Source organism: Anas acuta, chromosome 3, assembly GCF_963932015.1.
Source record: "Anas acuta chromosome 3, bAnaAcu1.1, whole genome shotgun sequence".
In the NCBI taxonomy this organism is placed as follows: Eukaryota; Metazoa; Chordata; class Aves; order Anseriformes; family Anatidae; genus Anas; species Anas acuta.
In genome coordinates this window covers 76,031,186-76,053,385 of record NC_088981.1, presented here as the reverse complement: position 1 = coordinate 76,053,385, position 22,200 = coordinate 76,031,186, and the positions used below count along the sequence as shown (strand labels likewise).

The window sequence follows — 22,200 nt, the reverse complement described above, 5'->3', positions numbered from 1 at the left end:
TGTATTTCACGCGAGCCCTCTTTGACAAAATTTAAATTAATGCCGCTATTAATTGATAAGATCAGTTCCTCAAACACGTTCCTTCGGTAGGGAATTGTAATTAAAGCCTTAATCCCGTTTGAGACTTCTCCTTTCCCAAACCCTTTCCGGAGGGGTTTTTGTTGCCGTGCCCGGTGCCGGTCCCGGAGCGGCCGGACCCCGGCGGGGCAGGGAGGCCACCCGGTTATCGGGGCAAGCATCGGCACTATTGGGCCAATAGAGGTTTTGTGTCGGGTTTTGGTGTGTGTGTGCGCGCCGTTTTGCCTTTTGTGTCGATGTGCTAGGCACTTAAAACGAGACGGGTACAAAGCCGGCGGTGGGGAGGGAATCTCGCCTCCCTCTCACGTTACAGCCGGGGAGAGCGGCTGCTGCTCGGTCATACAGACACTGCTTTTGTTGTTGCTGCCTCCCCCTCCCCTTCCCGCTGTTTTGTTAAATAAATACGAAGGGGTGGGAAAAAAATACGGAAAAAAAAAAAAAAAAAGCAAGGGAAAAAAAAAAAAAAAAGTCCCGTAAAATTCTTAGAAGTCCAGGTCTGGAGGGAAATCTATGGAGTTACATAGGTAAATACTCGGCCTAGGCTGCTTATACTTTTAATATTTAACCTGGGATTATCCGGGATCTGAAGACGTGTTCCTAACCTTTGCCAATTGCCTATGCAGAAGAAATCCCGCAAGATGCACAAAGGGGAGAGGCGGCTGCCAATTGCCGCTGCCGAGGGGCTCCGAGCCGCTGCTGCTGCCGCTGCCGGAGCCCCCCCGGCCCTGCGCAGCCCGGCACCGGGACCCAAAACGGGACCGGGACCGATTTTGGGGCCAGGACCGGGGGCGTGCTGGAGCGGCCTCGGGGCCGCCTTTGTCAGGAGCTGGGGCGGGTGGGGGCTCGGCGGGGGCTCCCCCTGCCCCGCAGCTCGCCCCCCCCGGGCCCCGTTTTCCCCGCACTGCCTGGGGGTCCCGGCGGGGGGGTGCCGGTGTTGCGGGGCGGGGGTGCGTGCGGGGTGAAGTCTCCCGGCTCTTCCCCTTGCCGCAGAGCCCCGCCGCACATGGGGCGGGCCGGGCAGGAGCCGTGCATTGCCCCGATCGTGTGCAGCCCCCCGCAGCCCCCCGCAGCCCCCCGCAGCCCCCAGCCCCGTCCCGGTCCCGGTCCCGGTCCCGGTCCCCGCGGGGGCAGCGCCCGGAGCCGGGCGTGGAGCTCGGGCTCCCCCCAGCGGCCGCCGGGAGCCCCGGGCCGGGGTCGGGGGTCGGGGGCGGTGGGCGTCCTGTGCCCCCCCCGCTGCCTCTCCCCCTACCCGGCTCGGCCCCGGGTCCCCCCCGTGAGGAGCAGGGGGCAGGGGCCCGCCCGAGGGGTGTTGAGGGCGGGTGAGCGACATGTCGCGACAGCAGAGCGTCCCGATAGCTCGGCAAGCAAACGGAGCTGAGACAAGCCAGACCAACGCCGAGGAAGATTAAATTTCGGAGAACAGAGGCCGTCACGCCACGGGCAGCAAGCACTGCGGCACCGAGCAGGCGTGGGGAGATCGCCCGTTTCCCTGCTGAGCGCCAGCCGAGGACCCGTCGGGGGGAGAGAAGCAAGGCCCCGTGCCCACGGCTGCTCCAGAGGAGGTAAGAGGCAGCTGCAGCCCCCGACAGCTCGGCCCGAGCCGTCCCGGCTGCAGGGAGCCCAGCTCAGGGCAGGCAGAAAGCCGGAGAAGCTGCCTTTGTTTTGGGGACCCTTTGGAAATTGGAAGATAAGCGAGGCTTGGGTTGCTCGGCCATGGGCTGGGACACTTTGAGTTATGTCCTGTGACAAGGGGCCGGATCTCACTTCTCTCCCTGCCAAGCTTCCCGCCTGCCCCAGCCCCACAACACCTGCACATCTCTGGGGGGTTGTCCCGGGCCAGTACCTGTCAGAAGCCAGAGTCAGAGCACCCAGGGAAAACGTGAAATAATTCTCTTCCGCAGAGGTAGTTTGTCAGCTTACACTCTGGCTTAGCAAGGCATGTATCTGCCTACATCCTACCAGCTACCCGAGCAATCGCAGTGAGCTAACAAACTGCAAAATTACAGCGAGATTTAGCAAAGCACCTCTCTGCAGCTTCCATGGCTGGAGCCCTGTACAAAGGGCTCGGGCTGCTGTTCCAACAAGTGCCCCTGGTTCGTAGGTGCTCAGCATCAATGTGCGGGTCCCAAACACCCAGCCTGAGCATCCTGCCAGGGACTACCACGTGCAGGGAGAAGTGCTTGCACTGAGGTGTCCCAGATGCTTTCTGTTGGAGATCAGAAGTGTTCAGGTGATGAAGCCGCTTGGTGGAATTGCTAGGAGGCAGTGCAGGCAGCGGCTGGGACAGCAGGGAGCATTGTAAAACACAAGTAACAGTCCCACTCCAGAATCCCAACCTGCCAGCCTACACAGAGGAGTATCCCTGGTGGACATGGCCCGTTTTCTCATTTCTGTTAGCAGTTTCAAGACAAAATCTAGCATTTCCCGACTAAAAGGCATGGCCTTTCTGCCTTTGTGATGCACGCTGCTGGGCTGCAAGGGGGAGGCTGCAGCAGGTACTGACCACCTGGGAGACTGAAGGATGCAAGGAGGAGCTGGAGTCCCCTTACTCTCTCACATTTAAATCCACCATGCACAGGAGACCTCTGGGGGGAAAAAAAAATGTTTTTTATAAGAGAGTGTTTTTCTGAAGAGAAAAAAATATGCCAAGGAGCGAGGTAGTACACCGGCTTTCTTGCAAAGGGCAGAGCGCACATTTTCACTTAGTCTCTTAGAGCGCTTAAGGAAAGAACTGCTTTTATCAATGACATGTCATTCTTCAATTTTAGATGGTAAATCAGGGTAACCCAGGAGGGACAGGATGACATTTGCCACAGGTCAGCATTGTGCTCACGGCCAGGCCGTTACTGGCATGCAGCCCCGCTCTGGAGCCAGGGTTTGATGCTTGCAGCTCCAAGGGCCAGCACTCAGGCTCAGTTCCTGCCAGCCAAAAGACATAAAAACTGCCTAAGGGAAACACAAAAAGGTGGGTTGTCATCCCCACCCCCTGCAACCGACCCCTTGTTACCGGTGACAGGCAGCACCTGGTCGTTAGCTGTAGATCATTAATCCTGATCTATGGCTTCTTTCTGAAGATGTGCCATCTTGGGCAGCGGAGATGCAGATGTGAGAGCCTCTGCACCTTCTGGAGAGCAGCAGAACACCAATGGATCAATACCTTAACTTGAAAGCTGCTGTCATTCTCTGAAGAGACTGAATTATTTAGAAGTAAAAAAAAAAATAAAGTAAAATAAAATAATCAGAGCTGCACTGTAGATCTCGAGGTTGGATCAGTACCCACTCTATTTTGCTCTTTGAAATCCCATCTTTTAGCTAATTCAAAGATAAATATTGAGTCTTGCATAATACTCCAGCTCTAGGTGAATGCCATTAGCATGCAAGGCAGTAAACGATCACAGAGGTGGGAAGGGAATTGCAAGTTTAGTCACTTGTTCCCGGGTCAGTCAGCAGGCACTGCACGGCCAGCAGCGCAGCCCAGGGCTTCCATCTCACATCTCTGCATCCACCCAGTGGCTTTAACCCTCACCCATTGCCTGGAAATGAGTGCCTCCTGCTCAGCACGAGGTGATGGCTGCAGACCTTAAAGAAAAGGTCTACAGAAAAGAAAAGTTGCTCCGAATCACCCTACCAGGTCCTTTGTATGGGAAAAAAAATACAAATACTGATATAACGTGATGTCACCTTCAGAGAACCTCCGTACGGTCAGGTAATTGTGCACGCAAACATCTTGCAATTCCTACACAGAAGTGATTGCAGAAATGCAACAAAAACATCCAAACAGATGTTGGTTATATAGGAAGTTCTCCAAAGTTCATCTCAAAACGCTATTGTGTCAGATATTTTCAAAGTGCCCAGTGAAGCAGTTTAGCACCGACTCTTTGCTGCAGTCCCTGCTCAGAAACAGCTGCTTCCAGCAAGAGATCCCCAAGAGCAGGTGTTGGAAAGCGATAGCAGACACCAGACTAAACCATTTTCAACAGCATCTTGAAGCGAGAATGAGAATTGCTTACATCAATCACACCTTCTTAGATGTAACACCACTTTCTTTTTATTCCCATTCCAGTTTTCATTAGCTCAGAGCTGCCTTTGATAATTTTTAGCAACTGTTAATAAGGCTAATTTAGACAAGGTTCCCTCGATTGTTCTATGCAAAGCCTCCCATGTTAAAATAAAGTTGTTATGTTTACTATTGGGTACAAGTATCAGAAACAAAAATCTAAGTGGTTTAAACCTAAATCACATTTTTCTATTGCATTCCATGTAATTTTTGGACTATTTAATGTTTATCATCAATTTTTTTTTTTTTTGGTCTGTAGTAGACTTTGGTTGCAGCCAGTGAACAAAGCTAATTCTAAACACGATTTATCCTTCTTACTAAGGAACCATGCAGACCATCACTGGTCCCAAACAGGTCTTGGAGACCTGGAAACGTTTAGGTATGCCAGTTCTTCTGGTGGAGAGCAACTCCTGATCCCACTTGTGCACACCTAAACACGGGTTCTTCTCTTTCCTCCCAGCACTTCAACACCACGGGTATCTCACACCACATTCCCTCAATGTGACTGAAGAAAGGGGTCTGCAAATCCTTGCTATGGCTCCTGAGATTTTTTTAAAGAAAAATAACCTCCCCAGTGAAATATAATAATGTGTATGAAGGAGAGGGATACGTCCTTGTTGCAAAAATGCGGTTGCACTTTTTTTAGCTCCTACAGAAATCTGGCAGCTCAAAACCGCATGGCCACTGTGTCAGAGCATTTTGATTTCTACCTCTTCAAAGCCACGATGGGAAATGTTACATTAAAATTTGCTTATCATAATAAATGTCTGCGTTGTATGTGACAACACTTGATACTACCAGCAAATAAACATTTGCAGCATGCATGGTATCAGACCTACATTGTTTTACTTATATTCAATTAAGATTGCCAATTGCATCTTAAGGTAACAGAGGCGCAGTGACACTTTTTGAACATTTTCACAGAACATTAAACATTCCTCAGTCCCTGCGGACTGATAACATGTAAAACTATGTAAGTATTGAGAACATGTAATTGCTTTTGCTTCCCCAAATAATAATGCATTTCTGACAAACAACAATGTGATAAAGTGTACTACAGCCTCTCAGGCATTAAAACCTGGAAATCCTGATATATTTTAAAATCTGGATTTACTTTTTTTTTTTTTTTGTAATTTATTTTTTAACAGTTTGCTTTAACAGAAGTGCCACACAGAGAAATGAAAAGCCACCTGATATCCCCACTTACATGTGTGTGAGCTTTCAAAACTTGCAGAAGCAGCACTGAGAAACTGGTATCTGCCAAAAACGGGACAGACAGACACCAGGTCTGAAACTGTGTGTGTCAGAAGTCAGTTGTGCTTTGTCCGTGATGGAACTGGAACTAGGGTCCAGCCTCATCCTTTCTCTTCTTGGTAATCAGAAGCAACAGCAGCTGAATGCTGGTGCTCAAAGACAGCTTCAGCACGTTTGAGGCGCTGCTGGCCTGAGGCAAAGCTGTGATACAAAAGCACACGAGTGAAGCTGGACGCTTCTGCAGGTGCTGGAGATTAAAAGGAGCCTTAAGTAAAGTTTCCTTAGAGACACAAGAACACAACTCAAAGCTACTATTTGTTTTAGCAGTTTTTGCTGGAGAGTTGCCTTGAACAATTAACAGTAGCAGGCAAATTCAGCAAACACTCTTAATATAAACTTTGTCTAGAAGAAAATGGTCACTGGTTAGACTAACACCAATTTGGCAGGTAATTCTAGATCAGTAAACAAACTTTCTAGACAAGATGGGGGAAAAAAATCTATCCTAGCAATTGCTTCCAGTTCAGCACTCAGTTGTCCTGGACAAATCAAGTCCAGCTGATAACCTGTCACCATCTGCTTCCCATTTGAAAACCTACAGAAGTCTGTGAAAGCTTTGCTGAGCTATTATCAACTTTCTGGAGTTCCACAGCAGTTATACACAACTATATAACTACCTAACTACCCAACTAAAAGGATTAAAAATACTTTATGGCAACACCATTTGTGTTTGAGTAGGAAATTATTCTTGAAATAAATTCAACTTTTTTTTTTTTTTTTTTCTTGGAGGCTTCTTTTGGTACATTGTAATCTCCTCATTTTGCTTTATATCCCATCTGTCTATATCTGTCTGTTGCCTCTTGCTCTGTACCTAAATCAGAAGCTGTTTCAGGCAGTGAAACATTTGCTGTTTGTTTAATGCACTGAGGTCTATATGCTTTAATAGGGCTACAGTAATCTAAAAATTAAACGATAATACACTTAAAAAAATCTCACAACTTTGTATCTAAAAACACTCAGGAATAACATTTCAAAATGAACGGAGATACAAATACGTTCAACCTGTTCTTCTAATACATCATGTTTTGTTATTTCGCCATTTTTTCTTTCAAATGAGTGCACAAAAGGACAATGAATGTAGACAAAATTTTATTTTTGTTTTATTTATTCATTATTTTATGTACATTTGGTATTTGGCAACACAGTCAAGGGGATACAAATTAAGTTTGCAAAGCAAGATAAATACTATAGGTTGGATATATATTCACATTTCTGTCATCTTGGAGTTAGCAGACACCGACAACTCAGAGAGGACGTCGATTCCAACTTCTTTACACTGGCAGTAACAGAATAAAGCTGCACAACACTGTTACAACGTTTTAAATGATTCAGAGTATCAGAATAAAACAAGCCCAATTTACTAACTAGGACCAATTGGTGTGTAAATATGTAATCTAATTTTTAAAATAAAAATAAAATATATTTGAACAAGTAACATAAGGCATTAGACTTCTCCCTAATAAATCCAATCACTTACAAACACAGAGCTAACTTCTCTGTTTTGTATAGGTGTGTAGGTAAAACCCCTTCGCCACACGATACCTTATATCACAAATATATGTCAAGTGATCTGTGCCAAAGGTATTCAAACAAGGAGGCACCAGGTATCTGTGCCTGCATACGCACAGAGACCTTTGGGTTTTACATAGAGAAGATGCGGTAGTCAAATCTCTACAAAAATTATACATTAATAACATACCTTCAGTTCACCAAGCAGAATACTGAGAAGAGAAAAACACCATTTTGAAATATTATCAAGTAAAACCAAAGAACCCTTGGAGGAGAATACGAAGAGGAAATATGGAGATCACTCTGAGGTAAACACCGCTAGTACAAACTAACAGGGGCACAAAGCAAAAAATGGGGTGAGCGTTGGGTGTGTACGACTTACAGAATGACAGCTCAAAGAACAAATTTGGTATCTAACACTGTACATCCAGACACAGCTCTGGGAATACTCACTATGCTTAGGACTGCAGCTGTGCAAAATGAGTGGATGTTAGCTTCATGGGCCCACGGAGCTCAACACCGGGGAACAGCCATGAAAAACACATCCATGTACTGCTCCCCCCACCTCCTGCTTTTGGTCTTGCAAACCAGTCTTCCACACGCCTTAAATATGTCCTCACTAGCTTTTGTAAACTAAACTTTCCAGTGTCTGCTTCTCAAGGGACTTTAGCTAGGAAGGTTACTGAAGCCGACTAGGACGTGCATATGTTCTCATAGGCTGACAGCAGTATTAGGGCTTGAACCACTGTTATGAGGGAAAAGGAAACAACCTCAGTTTGGACGCTTTGGATGTAGTAGTGAGAGGAAGTATGTAAAATTATAGAGTCTTAAAACACAACCAAAAGTGGCTATCCTCATTTATGCTAAGTCAAAACAAGACATTTGCACAAACAACATGCTCTCACCTGCTTCTTGTTACACTTGCACTGAAGTTTATTGCCTGTTTTTATTTTTTGTTTGCCTCATTTTAATACCCAAATCGGGAGGCTAAAAGGCTTTAAACACTTAAATAGTAGAAAACAAAAGTTTTTTTAGTTTTAGCCAAGATGTGTTGTAGGAAGGCATCAGATACAGTTCAATCATCAGAGCAAAGAAAGCAGTGGCCTTTGGCGGTTAATAGGGAGCATTAAGGGATAAGCAGCCTCTTACCCTGAACCCACACGTACTAGGACAGACTATGTAGTTCAGGAAGACAGACTCCAATTACAGCTAGTTTCATGTGGTTCATGTGGACTTTGCTTCTCAGTTCGAGGCTGATCTCCTGATCTGAATTGCCCCGTGGAGGAACATACCTATCCAGAGCAAAGGGCTAATAAGAGACTAATTTCCTGACTTTGGTGCCTACCCTAGATATTTAAAATTAGATGATACAAATATCCTCCAACTTTAGAAAATATACTTAGAGGCAATTATCCCTTTTCCTTCTGATTTGTCATTAAAAAAGAAAAAAAAAAATAAGAAAAAAAAATAGTAACTTGCTTGTGGTGTTTTGGTGCTTGCACGTATAGCAGAACTATTTACAGATACTGTCCAGGACTCTTCCATATATTGCTGCTCTTCTACCTATTACATAAATCAGTCCCTTTAAAAGGTAAAACGGTAGCAGGTTGTTGTTTGTCAAAATCCCATTGTGGCAGCAGAAAGTGGATAAAATATTAATAAAAATATGAATAATATAATAAGATAAAAATATTAAGTCAAACACCATGCAAGTAATGTTGTTGCTGGTTACTTGAGCGGCAATGAGGAGAGAGAAATCCTTTTTAAATAAATTCAGGTGTAGTGTTTGGGTATTTAAGTTTGAAGGCCTGGAAATGCCATTCCTTCTCACTCACACAAATAAACGGGGGCAGAAAATGTCCCCAGGCAATTCACACACACCACTTGTGGAGATCAGGCCAGCCTCAACACACCCCAGCTGCGCTATAAGCCTGTTGAGAAGACAAACACAAAAAGCCACAAGATGCTAAAGAGCTGTAGTGGTTTTATGCTCACTAGGAAGAGCTAGAATGAGACCATCAAATCAATTTCACTAAGATGGCTCAAGGGACAGCTGGTAATTAGGACTTGTCTGTAAGTGAAAGTTAAATGAGAAAGTGCAAGGTCCCCCTGCAAACACACTAATTCCTGAATATTTAAATTCATTTTTGGTAGCTATTCCAAAATAACTCCAAGCATAGACTAGCCATTAGTTTCCAAACCACAACCAAACAGCTGTTTATTAATTTCCCACTGTTCAATGCAGAGCAGTGTGTATCATGCAGAAGTCTTTGGTACAGCCATGAGGAAAGTAAGTCTGAACAGACCAATATTCAGTAGAGGGAACCCGTCTCCTGAGAGTGAGCAGATGACCGGACTGACAGTAAAACTGTCCTTAGCCAACAGCTCTTCACCACGGTACAACAATAAATAACCACGCAAGGGATGTTAAGTTCATCACATTATACTCAGTATCTCCCTGAAATATTCTGACAGTTCAGTGTTTCATAAACCATCCTCTTTTTCATCTGAATTCAAATTTTCACGTTTTGACACTATGAATATTTAACCACCACACTCAGTTTCCAACAGAGTAAGCAGGAAAAAAATGGCACCCAAAGCACAGTAATCCAAATTTATCCTAAGATCTATGTAAATAAATACTAAAAATAAGAAGACACAAACCAAAGTTCCTAAAGTATTATAGGCTAGCTTCTGTTTAGAAACTAAATTTTGTCAGTACCCCACAACAGAGGCATTTATCTTAGTCCTTGGTGTACCTTCCAGACTTCAGAGTCAGAATAATACTAAGAGATAATATACTATAGTACTAATAAATAATATACTATAGTAATACTAATAATAAAATAGTTGGGTGTGGTTTGTACGTTACAGAACTGTACATTGAAAATGTCACCAAAATTTTTTGTTACATTTTCCCACTAATGTAAACAAAAATAGCACTTCTCTTAAAAAAAAAAAAAAAAAAAAAAAAAAAAAAAAAAGGCAAAAGAACGAGATTCTTGTGCCTACTTGTGACATTACATATTTTTTAAGACACTTGTGTGGCCAGCACGACTAGGCAAGTGATTGTCCCCCTGTACTCAGCTCTGGTGAGGCCACGCCGTGAGTACTGCATTCAGTTTTTGGCCCTTGTAACAAGAAGGATGTTGAGGTGCTGGAGTGTGTCCAAAGACAGGCAACAAAGCTGGTGAAGGATCTGAGAATAAGTCTTACAAAGAGCAGCTGAGGGAGCTGGGGTTTTTTAACCTGGAGAAAAGTAGGCTGGGGGTAGGGGGAACCCTATTGCTCTCTACAACTACATGAAAGGAGGCCGTAGCCTGTAGCAAGGTTAGGATTGGGCTCTTCTCCCAAGCACCGAGGGATAAGAGGAAGCAATCTTGAGTTGCACCAGGGTTGCACTTAGTCTGGATATTAGGAAAAAAATCTTCACTGAAAGGGGTGTGAAACACTGGATCACAGTACTGCCCAGGAAAGTACTGCCCTGCCGCCCAGGGAAGTGGTTGAATCACCATCCCTGGAGGTCTTCAGAAAACGTGTAGATGTAGTGCTTAGTGACACAGTTTAATGGTAGACTTCACAGTGCTAGATTAAAGGTTGGACTAGATTACTTTAGAGGCCTTTTCCAACCTAAATGGGTCTATGATTCTGTGATTTCTTCCTTTTCCCCCCCTTCCACCACTTTCACCAATCAGTACACTGATACAAACAGAACAACCATAGTGCAAGTCTCAGATGACAAAGTCACTGAGGGGCTGAGGTAGGAATGGACCTCCGGAGGCCACCAGGTGCAACCCCTGAACCCCTGCTCAAGCAGGGCCATCTACTTGCCCAGGGCCAGGGATCTCAAGATCTTTGAAGAGGGAGACTCCACAACTGCTTTGTGCCAGCGCTCAGTCAACTGCACAGCAAAGTAGTTCCTGATGCTTCAACAGAACCTCCTGCATGTCAGTTTGTGCCCACTGCCTCTTGTCCCGGCACTGAGAACCCCTGGAAAGAGCCTAGCTCCCTTGACTTATTCCCCTCTATCAGATTCTCCTATCACACAAGCCTTCTCTTTCCCAGTCTTCTTTTTACCTTTGTTTTTACTTCAAAAGTACAGTTCATGTCCTCAGAAAGGACAAACTGCAAAAAAAGTAAACTAAATCTTGCATACATCTGTGTGCACACATACATTTATTTATTTTTAGGAAAAAATGTAGTTGGGCAGTGCTAGGTGAATATTTTTAGGTAGCTAGGTGGACAGTAGGCACTACTGCACAAGCTTTTATACAAAACAGTAATATCAGTGTCTTAATCCTGAATCTTGACCTAGAAATGTAAGTATGTGACATTTTACAGGAAACTAAATTCCTGGGAAAGGTAACTGCTGATCTAGAACAATGAATGCACCTTCTTCATTGTCCATAAATAGGTCTGGTCACATTTCCACAAATTTCCATAACAACTGCCTCAAAAGTCCCATTTGCTTCTTTTTCTCAACTTTCTTGGCATTTGGCATTTCTTTAGTATCTGAGGAAAAGTGTGGTGGTTTTGTTTGTTTGTTTTTTAATATTTGCATTATTTGCTTGTTTTGCTAAAAATGGAACAAAACATGCAAGAGAAAAACTTCATTCCTCACAAAGGATCCTCTCCAACTTAGGATGTCTTATGACAGGCATCATTCTAAAATCAAATCAAACTAGAGCTACACAAATCAAACAAAAATAATACTTTATCCATTAGCTAAAAAGATAAATACTACCGTCTGCTACTACTGAGGCTGAATCTTCTTAAAAAGAGCCACATCTTGCCAAGGCCCTTCTTTGAAGATCATAAGGCCCTTCACACACAAGACTTATGACTCAATCCCTCCTGATGTCAGCTATCACAACTTATCCCATGTGTGGTAGTATTTAATTAAAAGCCCTTCTTGGACTTCATTGCCAAGTAAGAAATCTGAAATGACAGAAATTAACATCTCAGTGAAAGCAGTGAAACTTTTATTTTGGAAAAATGTTGACCATGTCTAACATAGCATGTACAAATGCATTAAACCAGGAATCTTTCGCTTAGTAATATCAAAAGCTACAACTTACGGAATCATTGCAAGAGAGTAATAATGAACATGTAAATCAATACATAAAGCCACCCCCAAGCTCCATATAATAAAATGCTACATTTTATCTAGTTTTTGTAAATTTAGTAGTCCTGCAGATGCAATATGGGAAATATATCCCATAAGATGCAATAAGTACACACAGTAAGAACCAGGACTGAACACACAATTTTTTCAAATGCACAGTGGGTATCATTGCTGATGACAGGAGAACAGTTAAAGTAGTCATAGGTTTAATTATAGCAGTATGAAAGATTATCAAAATAAATGCAATACATTAATTCTGTTTTCCACTTAATTCCATGCATTCATAGAATTATACATATAGCCAGTTAGGTACATGAAATTTTAAAATAGAGAAAGGAGATGCATTTCAATTTAATAAAAAAATAAAAAAAATAAAAAAATAAAAAAAAAGACACTACAGGCATTGGCAAGGGACTTGGGGCAGAAGCAAATCCTGGAATTAAAAAAGAAAATACTTTTTAAGTTGTCAACATCTGATTCATTTCTTTCTGTATAGATTTTAGAAGGTTTTGACATTCGGGGATGGATGTTGTTCCAGTCTTGTTTTTCACTATTCCAAGGCAGAGAGTACAACACTGGATGGAATTAATCTCCGTTTGGTATTCCAAAGAAAAGTATCTAACCTGAGCTAAAATCACAGCTTCTGCAGTCTCCACTGGGGCTCTCCAGAAAATCACTCATTCTACTTTCCTTAAATATCTATCTTAGAAGAAGATTAATAGCTCTCTTGAGGTGCCCAGATTCCTCCCATAAACCAAACGTCTCTCAGACAGCCAGCACTCAGCGAGATGAATTCCACTCAGTGTACCATGATTGCTGGACATCTTACATTTGGAAAAGTTGGCATGATAGCCGTAAGGAAATGATCAGGCAACAAATAGAATGTTTGTTGTTGTTTGTTTGTTTTTTTTTTTGTCTGAATTTTGGATATCTAAGTACATGGGTATCATAAGGTTCAAACTCCTATGTGAACTGTTCTTCTAAAGTCAAGCTCAGTAATGTACTTAATTGAGTGCATAATTTAAACAAAAGAAGCCCATCCATATCCAGAGAGATATCTAGACTAGTCAGACAGTTCTGGATTATGTACAATATTGTATTAAATCCTTTGAGAGTTAGGAAGATTCTAACTGCTAAAATTTTTGTATTAACTTTTTAAATGACCAGAATAATGAATGCCGTATCTCCCGATGTGACAGCCCATGCCAACTTCATATATATAGTACAGAAATCCCCCTTAAGTTGAAGAACAGGGGAACTTCAGAACAAGACACTTTTTTTTCCCCATGCATTTTAGCAATTTTTTATTTTTATTTTTTAACATTCACCAAAGCACATCTTTTACCATGCTTCAGAAAGATAGATGAGATCAAAGGACAAGATAAGAAAAATGGAATATCCTTAAAAGCAGGATTTAGATAATGTGACAGAGGGATGGTCGACTGTTGGAGAAGATGACCCAATTCCAAAATAATTAAACTCCTCTGACTGATTTGGCATCATTCATTTTGGATTAAGTGAAACTAGAACAAGTTTCCCTCTATATGATAGCTTCACATGGAGAGTCTCCACAGTAGTTATCGGACTTCGCATTCGCACTCTACCATACCCTGTAATATCTTCCATGTGCAGACAAACAAAAGGCACTGTGGCAAAGCAACACAGGAAATACCGGGCACCTAATGGCCAGGGTTTTCCTGTTGCACAGATGGAGAGGGACTCAGTTTCTGTGTACAGTAAAACAATGTTTTAAAAACACAACTGCTACAAAACACCTTTGCTATTATGATTACTTCACAAAAGTTAACTGATACATGAAAACCTTTGAGATTTATACATAGAGTATATATACACACACAACATGTATATACATACATATATGTATAAATGATATATATGCACATATAAGTATAAAATAACTAAAAATACAGTGACCTATTCTTGCTTCATTGTGACATATAAGGAAGGTCTAAAACTATTTTTTCTTTCATTAGAAATATCAGAAATGTAAAATCTGGTCTTTCCTTGCTTTGCTGGAAGACTTCTTGCCAGTATAACGCCATAGCTAAAAGAGCTTTTAACTCACTGATTGAAGGTTAAGGTGTACAAGTACAGATGAAAGTATTCCCCAATTATTTCTCAACTATATGACTTTATTACATTATCAATAGCTAAGTTTTAAATGGTCCAAATAAAGAACAGACTTCAATTTATCTTTCAAGATAAAATAGAACATTTCTGACAAAACCAACTTCAAAAAGAAGACACAACATAAAGAAAAAAATAGTATGAACAAAATGTCAATTTAAACCTCCTTTATACTACCTAAAAAGCAACAGAGAACAAAATTCTTTACACATACATGATTACAAAAACACTTAACTTGATTCACTGATGCTGAATAGTAGGGACACTCTACTATTTACCTAGTTTACCAGTATGAAGGCACAACGGATATAACTTCATCCACATCCCATTCTATTTACATTGGAAAACAAGGAAGATCTCTAAGAAAAAAGGAGATAAAACAGATGCACCCTGAGAAGTAAAATTTCTCAACAAAAACATTTGTTTTAAAATACTGTTCTTTGTAAACTCCTGTTATCTGAACCTGTGTTTTCCTACAATGCTTAATAATGCTTAATATTCAGTTACAATGAAAAATATTACTTGTAGATAAAAAAAAAAACATCAAAAGTTAAGTTCCCAGAAAAATAAATCAATCCAAACCTGATGGAAACAAATGAAGTCTCAACATAGAATCATGCCAAAGCTGACATATGTCAGTGGGGGAAAAAATATCTGAATTTAAAGATCTCTAATAACGTCCAGTTTAATAAAAATGGAATGGCATAATATATCTGGAAATCCCCTAGTGCCATCTGTATAGAGGAAAAAAATAAAATCAGAAAGCCAACTGTGTATGTCCATCTTCAGATCTGGAATTCCCAAAAGACTCCGTAAAATTAAAAAAAAAATCAGAAGAAAAAGCTCTTCTTATAAAATCAGATAGATATTTTGTAGCTGTTTCATGACATGGTTTATAAAGTATTGGCACCTGCACAAAGAGTTCATAGTGTTCATTCAGGAGTCTGAGATTGTCGAATCTGTAACATTTCGTAGCAGTCCTCTACTAGTGGATGGGTTTTTACCACGTAAATTGAAGTATTCTTTGCCAGGGATCTTCAGTGCAATAACGCATTTCTGCCAGACAAAATATTTTCCCTCTTCTTCCAGTAGGTAATAAGTGCCATCGTGACAGTAATGGTGTAGCCAATATCAAATGACAGGCTGCATGTCATGGTCCATATTCATCAACAATTGCTAGAAAAGGTAAAACACTAAACTCTCTCTGTACATAGCAACATACTCTAGCCATGGTATTAAAGAAGAAAGAGAAAAGCTTCATCCAAGTACAAAAAGTACAAAAAAATCTTTATGATTTGTCCATCAACACAGTTTTCCTTCTTCAGCAGCTAAACAGAATTAAAGAGAGAGTGCAACAGTACTTGGAGCTATCACCTCTTGGAAAACAAACAAACAAAACAAATACAATACCTTATATTAGTAAGTCACTAAATCACATTTGCCCTTGTTTCAAAACCACTGTATTTTCATTGCTGTTTTACTGAACAAAGATGCTTGTTCTTATACTTGATAGCAGATTTGATTCCAGCGCAAGAGACAGTTGCTAATACATTATCTCAAGTATTAATATATTTTTTAAAATGGTACTTGACATGATAAACAGATGTATCACAAACTAACAGTCTTCACCATGACAGAAATTTGAAAAGAAAATTGTTGTGGAGTTTTCTACACACCATCAGTTATGACACTAAGTACCTGGCTCAAACTTTATATCCAATACCAAGAAGCAGCTCGCAATTTTCTCTCTCGTTTCTGCTATAAGTTCAGGTGGAAGGTTCTTGCTTTTATCTGTTGTGTCGCTTAGGCTGGACTGTAAAACATCACTACATCTATTTCAGATGGAGGAAGGGAGAAAAATGTATCAGATACAGTTCATTGCCAAAAAAAGGAAGAAGACAAAGTGTCTCTTCAATCCATTCTTACAGAAGCTTAAGCAGTTTTTCAAATAAAAAAAATTCTAGGCCTGATCATAAGATCTTATGCTGCAGAACAAACTAAAATGCTACAGTATGTGCGTATGTATATCTGTAAACATTTATATATACATACACACACGTACATATATATATACATAAAAGGAAGCACCCATATTTTTCTTACTGCTAAATATTCAACATTTTCTTTTATCTAGATATTAACACAGTCTACTGTCTATAACGCCCTATAAAGGGATATTTAAGATGTTTTTCATTTTCTTGTCATTAAAACCACACATATGGCAAGTATTTAAAAACATGCAATGCCATAAATTAACAGGATAAACAATTATTAGGTACAATATCAACTCTAAGAAATGCATAATATACTTAAATATATTTTACCCATTTGTGCAGATATTTAATACTCTCCACTATTTCATAGGGAATTTATACTCTTCTTAAAAAAGTCAGCACAAATTCACAGGAAATAACTGTCAAACGAATTCCATAGCAGCATATGTAGTGAGTCACTGGGTGAAACTCTTTTTTATGAACACGTTAGGAAAGTTGGCATTCAGTTCTAGGACAACTCTATTATCAATCTGTGAACAGAAGGACACATCAAGTAAAGAAAGATCTTTACAAGACTCCAGCAATTTTCTTAAAGATGCAGGGCTTACCATCCTTGTCCCTGTTTGAAAACAGAAAAGAAAGAAAACAAATAGCAAAGTTAATATCTTTTTTTTTTTAAGGCTGCTAATACTACATCATGAAAAAAAAAAATTAACACTGTGTTACACTAGATTTTTTTTCCAATTAGATTTCAAATTAAAAACTTCTCAGAGCCTGTCTTTGCAAGTTTTTTGTTTGTTTGTTTTTGTTTTGCTTTTAAAAATGCTGTTACATTTTCTTAACTCAGCTGCTCAAGTCCACTACTTTCTCCCTAGGAGAGATGTTGCAACTTCAAGAGCAGTTCCTATCTACAGAAGCTGACCAAAAGTATCCAAACCCACAAGATCTAGGATCTAGATGCTAGGCTTTGGCCACAAGCAAAATTGTATGCTACACTCATGTCCTTGATTCATCATCAACCGTTCATGTTCTGGTGACTCCAATGACTGGCACAGTGCACACTATTATGGGCTATTCCCATTATAAATAAATCAGCAAGGCTTTTAGGACTCTGGATTGAGTATTATACCCAGAAGCATGCAAGAGCAATTCAAGTACTATCAGTCTTTCCTGTATATAGGATATGTATAGGATACCTGTAACAGAAAACACACTAAAAACATGATCCCAGTGACTGAACTATTAAGTTTCACATTGGGCCAGGTCAAGCACTGGATTCAGTCAGAAATAAATAAATATATAATAAAGAAAAACACATTCATAAGCCTGGATCCACTGCAGCTGATGGAAATCTAGTCAGTATAGTTAATGCAGCACACAATTCAGTTGACTGGGGTATGACTCAGTTGCCTGTAAAGTGCCTGGTGCCACCTGGGATTCCTTAGACCATGCAGGATGTCCACACACAGCTGGCAGACAGGCCACAGGGCAGACAGGAGATCCATGTCTTACTCAAACAGCTGGCAGCCAGGAAGGTTACTCTGGGCAAGTGAATCTAGCCTAGATGTCTACAGTGGGCTACATTGCTCATCAAGGTCATCCAACATGACTGTAGACATCTATTGGTAGATAAATCAATCTACACAGCTCTGTCTTGAACTGAATTTCACCCCACAAAGCCGTCCAGTCTAATATCTTGTCTTTGGCAAGACCAATAATGCTTATAGCAAAACCAACAAAAATAGATGCAACAACAGATTTTTAAAGTAGCTGTTCACTGGTAGATACTCTTAACTGACAAACTATTGATTTAGAGATTTCTGAAGCTACCTTTCATGAATGCTACTACTACTTTTCTGAACTCATGTATATTTATGGCCCCTCCACTAGTTCTACAGTTCAACCGTATTTGGTGTTGAAAAAAGGAAATCAGTTTTAAACCCACTGTGTATGAATTACAATAATTAAGGGGCAATAAAATAAAGAAGCAGAGACAGCATTCACATTTCACTTTTTCTAAATCATTCATAAGCTTGATGGAACTGTTTTCCTCTTCCTTTGTTATTAGTTTACTAAGTATCATAGCCTCATTTTGCAAGCCTTCAGTCTTAAATTCTTCAGCTTTAGATTTTTCTATCCTGTATGCCTGTGTGTTATCGGCAAGCTCTGGTACAGCATTATTCATCCCTTTGCCTGGACTACTCAAACAGATCAGACAGCACCTGTCACAGTACGGACACTGGGTGAACACAGCAGTGACTAAACTTCGATGAGGAAAAAGACAAAGCATTCTTGGCCTCTGCTGTCTCTTCTCTGAAGCACGGACACTAAGACAAAAGACTGCTAAGTTATAAAAGCAGAATAAGCTAGGTGAAGGCTTGTGAAAGTCCAGTCCTCTATGGGCTGAATCAGCATTCACCACAACCTCCAAGGAATTCTAGGTTTGAAAGACGTCACCATCCTCATATGGATGGAGCTCTCCTTCCAAATACTGTAACATTCCTCATATCCACTGATTCTTTAGTATGGTTGCAACCAGTTTACACAAAAGATAATCCTACTGTTTTGTAGCTTCTAACCTATGCAAAAGATAGTGCCATGTTTGTAAACCTTCACTCCTCTAGTGAAGACTTTAGTGAAGAGGCTGATTAATGTGACAAATCATGCACCATAAGAAAGATCTCAACAGTCTTGTATTTGAGCTCATTTAGAACTGCTGCATAAATACCATCTAGTCCTAACAATTTATTATTGTTCAATGTATTGATTTGTTCAAAAGCCTCCTCTATTGGCATTCCAATTTAAGACGGTTTTCCAGGCTAATCTCCTGGAAGGAAAGAGTTTGATGGCAGCCAACTTGATCCCTCTTGCAGTGACTGGAGGCAACAACAGGAGAAGGCCTTTCCAGGAAAACTATCTAAGTGGCCAGATCAAATCTTGATCATCTACCAGTCTCCGTAATTTTCCCATAAACTTCTTGTAACGCATGTGAAATACATTTTCAGCATTTGCCTTTCGCCATCAGTTCCTTAATATCTCATTTCTGCCTTACTGTGATGTTTTACTTCCTAGAATTCATTTCCCTGTTTTCCTTCTTTGAACAGGTCTCATTTCCAGAAAGATGCCTCATTTTTTAGTGATCTGTACTCCTCTGCATAAGCAAGGGAGTGTCTAATTGTGCTTTTCACTTCTTTTATGATAGGTTCTCAGATTAGAAGTTTTGGGACATCATTTGATGTTATGTGTAAACAGGTTTTGCTATCATGCCCCTGTATTTTACCTTATCTACACAGAGGTATCAAAACTTATCATTATTGTAATTTTTAACTCTCTTGTTATTACACAATCTGCCACCACAATGGTCAACTGTCTGATGTAACAATCCCTATTGCCACACACAAGTTCTGTGATATGCTTCAGTTACATATTTACCTGACCATAATTTTACCATAGTACCACAGCCCTACCAGAAGGGCCAGCTCTACCATTCCAACTGAAACTCTACAAGCATTATGCTACTCATCTTTCCACCGACCCTTAAAATTGATACTGCAATTATCTGAACTTTGACAGTTGTCCTGTGGTTTCATTTAAGACCAAGACTTTTAATGTATTTGTAACTGAAATAGGTCATTTAAATTACATGCTTTACTGCACCTCTTCCTTTTCTCCTCCTCAGACTTAAAAAAAAAAAAAAAAAAAAAAAAGGAAAATGTGTTAGGAAAGACCTTTTCCAAAGCTAAAAAGGCCAACCCGGTTGGTGTTTGTATATTCACAGCACAGGATTAGCAAACATCATCCACAGTATTACTCTGATTATACAATGTACAATTAGTGATACATACATTTCTCTAAAGCACATCCAAAAGCATGGCAGAAGTGTGAATAATATGACACTTTTTTTTTGTCTTTCAGAAATTGACAACATATAATGCTAGTTACCTACATAACACATTCTGGTTTAGTTTGGAGGCTTTTAGACCTTTGCTATTTACTAAAATATTTCCTACATGAACTATTTACCTATTTCTCAAAGTAAATACATAATCAGTGTACTAAAATCCACTATTTTGTTGTTCAGTTTATTCTCAAGAAAAAAGTTCTCTGGTATCCTCTTCGTTAAAGGCACTGACTGATGATTTGTTTGCTAGAAGAGTTAAATTATTTAATTTATATCTATCATATATAAAGCTATAGAAGTACCACCTCTGGAAACTGTCAGAGCGCCAGTTTCTAGGGCAAAGGGTACTGCTACACAAATTACAATAAAGATGAATATTTAAATAAAAAAAAGATGTGCCTTGAGTAATTTCATTTAAAAATACACTCATAATAAGCTTTCAACAGGGTACATGTGAAAAAATTTCCAACTGTTATTGAAAAAGAATACATATATGTTTCCTGGATAAAGAAGTAGAGATCATGCAAATAACTAGCAGTATTTCCCCCCCCCAAAAAAAAACTTATTTTCTCCCCTAGACCAGCCAGATTAGCCTTTTATTCTTTACGTTTTATTCAATTTATTGCACACCCTTTGAATTCTAAACTTCAACATGCTGCACATTTTCATGTTTGAATTGACTAACTATGTGTTGATGCTCTCAAGAGAAAGCTGAAGATTTTGACAGCTGGCAAGGGGGCAGTTGGGTTTTCTGTTGCTCAGGAAGGTGTGGGAGGTGTTGGTATGTAGACAGGAGTACATGAATTCTGCAGTAACAAGGGTGTCTACTTTTTATTACTCTTTTTGTGCAGGACAGACAGTTAAGATTGCTGGGGAGCAAGGTTAGCATGACATTCTCCATCCTTGACAGCAGCCGGTAGCCCCACGGCAACATAACTAACTGAGCAGCTAATACAGCATACAATAAAAGCTTTCAGCATTGCCAGGTCAGGTTGTCTCCTGTCTTGTCATGAGGTTCCCACTTCAAGATCCATAGCACTGGACAACATACTGCATCACTACAAAGCCGTCAGATGATCACAGATGGAACATTCTACTGCTGGGTGGACATCCTCAAGCAAACAAAAAATAGGGGAATAGTTCCTGTATAACCCACTGTGTCAGTCCATGGAAAAGATATGGGCATAGAATATTTGTAAGCAGGCAGCTCAGTACGTAATGGGTAAAAAAACCTCAGAACGTAAAAACTGAAGAAGGCACACCCTCATGTACTTAGTGACACACTTAATATCATACTTGTTCTTCCAAGCTGTACTATAAATACTGCAGATATGGATCCAAACCATGATTTTTAACAGAAGTTTACTTTCTCAAGTATGATTTACACACCATTACACCATTTAAACACAACTACCCATCAAATAACACTTCATACAGGCCAATAACTTTATGCAGCCCTTAGAAACTGGCAATTTCTATCTTCAATGAAGTCCACTGATTTAGGAACAAGGGAATTACCAAGCAATAATGGAAAGACTAAGGACAGATAGTTAGCAAGCTGCAGGACCTGCCACCTGAAAACAGCATCCAGTGCATATGCAACATTGATTTTGTAATACTAAAATGTAAGATATACAATTCAACAAGCTTTCTTTCAGAGCTTTAGATTTCCTTCAGTCCTGAAAATATTGTGGTTGTAAATATTGTGTAACTGAAACAAGAAATTTTCCCTGCCAAGTTTGTAAGTTCTACCAACTGCAGAGAAATACCAACAAAGTATCGTCTGTGATGGTGACTATACTATAAGTAAGGATCAAAATGTCTTACCTTATCTAAGTCCCTGTTTTACACAGTGTTACTGAGAAAAAAAAATAAGCTCCCTCACCACATGCACTGCTAACCTAGCAGCAAGAGTTCTATGCCCTTCACAATGCAGGTATAAGCCAGCCATTTCTTTACTTGGGAATGACAAAGGATATAAAAGAGTACCTCACGTTCTTTCACATCACAGAGAAGACCTGCTGTTCAAGGTTAGTCTTGCAAAGTTGAGAACTGACCTCAGGCCTCTAACGGCTTA

At 40.4% G+C, this 22,200-nt stretch overlaps 1 protein-coding gene across 7 annotated transcripts in view; it reads right to left on the bottom strand.

The window, feature by feature from the left end:
- Positions 1-6,522: 6,522 nt before the first annotated feature.
- Positions 6,523-22,200, bottom strand: part of FBXL4 (F-box and leucine rich repeat protein 4) — a 61,244-nt gene continuing 45,566 nt past the window's right edge. For 4 of the 7 annotated variants that reach the window (XM_068677867.1, XM_068677870.1, XM_068677868.1 and 1 more), the window contains one exon: positions 6,523-16,841. In XM_068677867.1, the coding sequence (XP_068533968.1) occupies positions 16,678-16,841 (164 nt within the window). In that variant the 3' untranslated portion in view covers positions 6,523-16,677. The remainder of the gene's footprint in view (positions 16,842-22,200) is intronic. The other 3 variants (XR_011095184.1, XM_068677871.1, XM_068677872.1) reach the window with 3 other exon arrangements.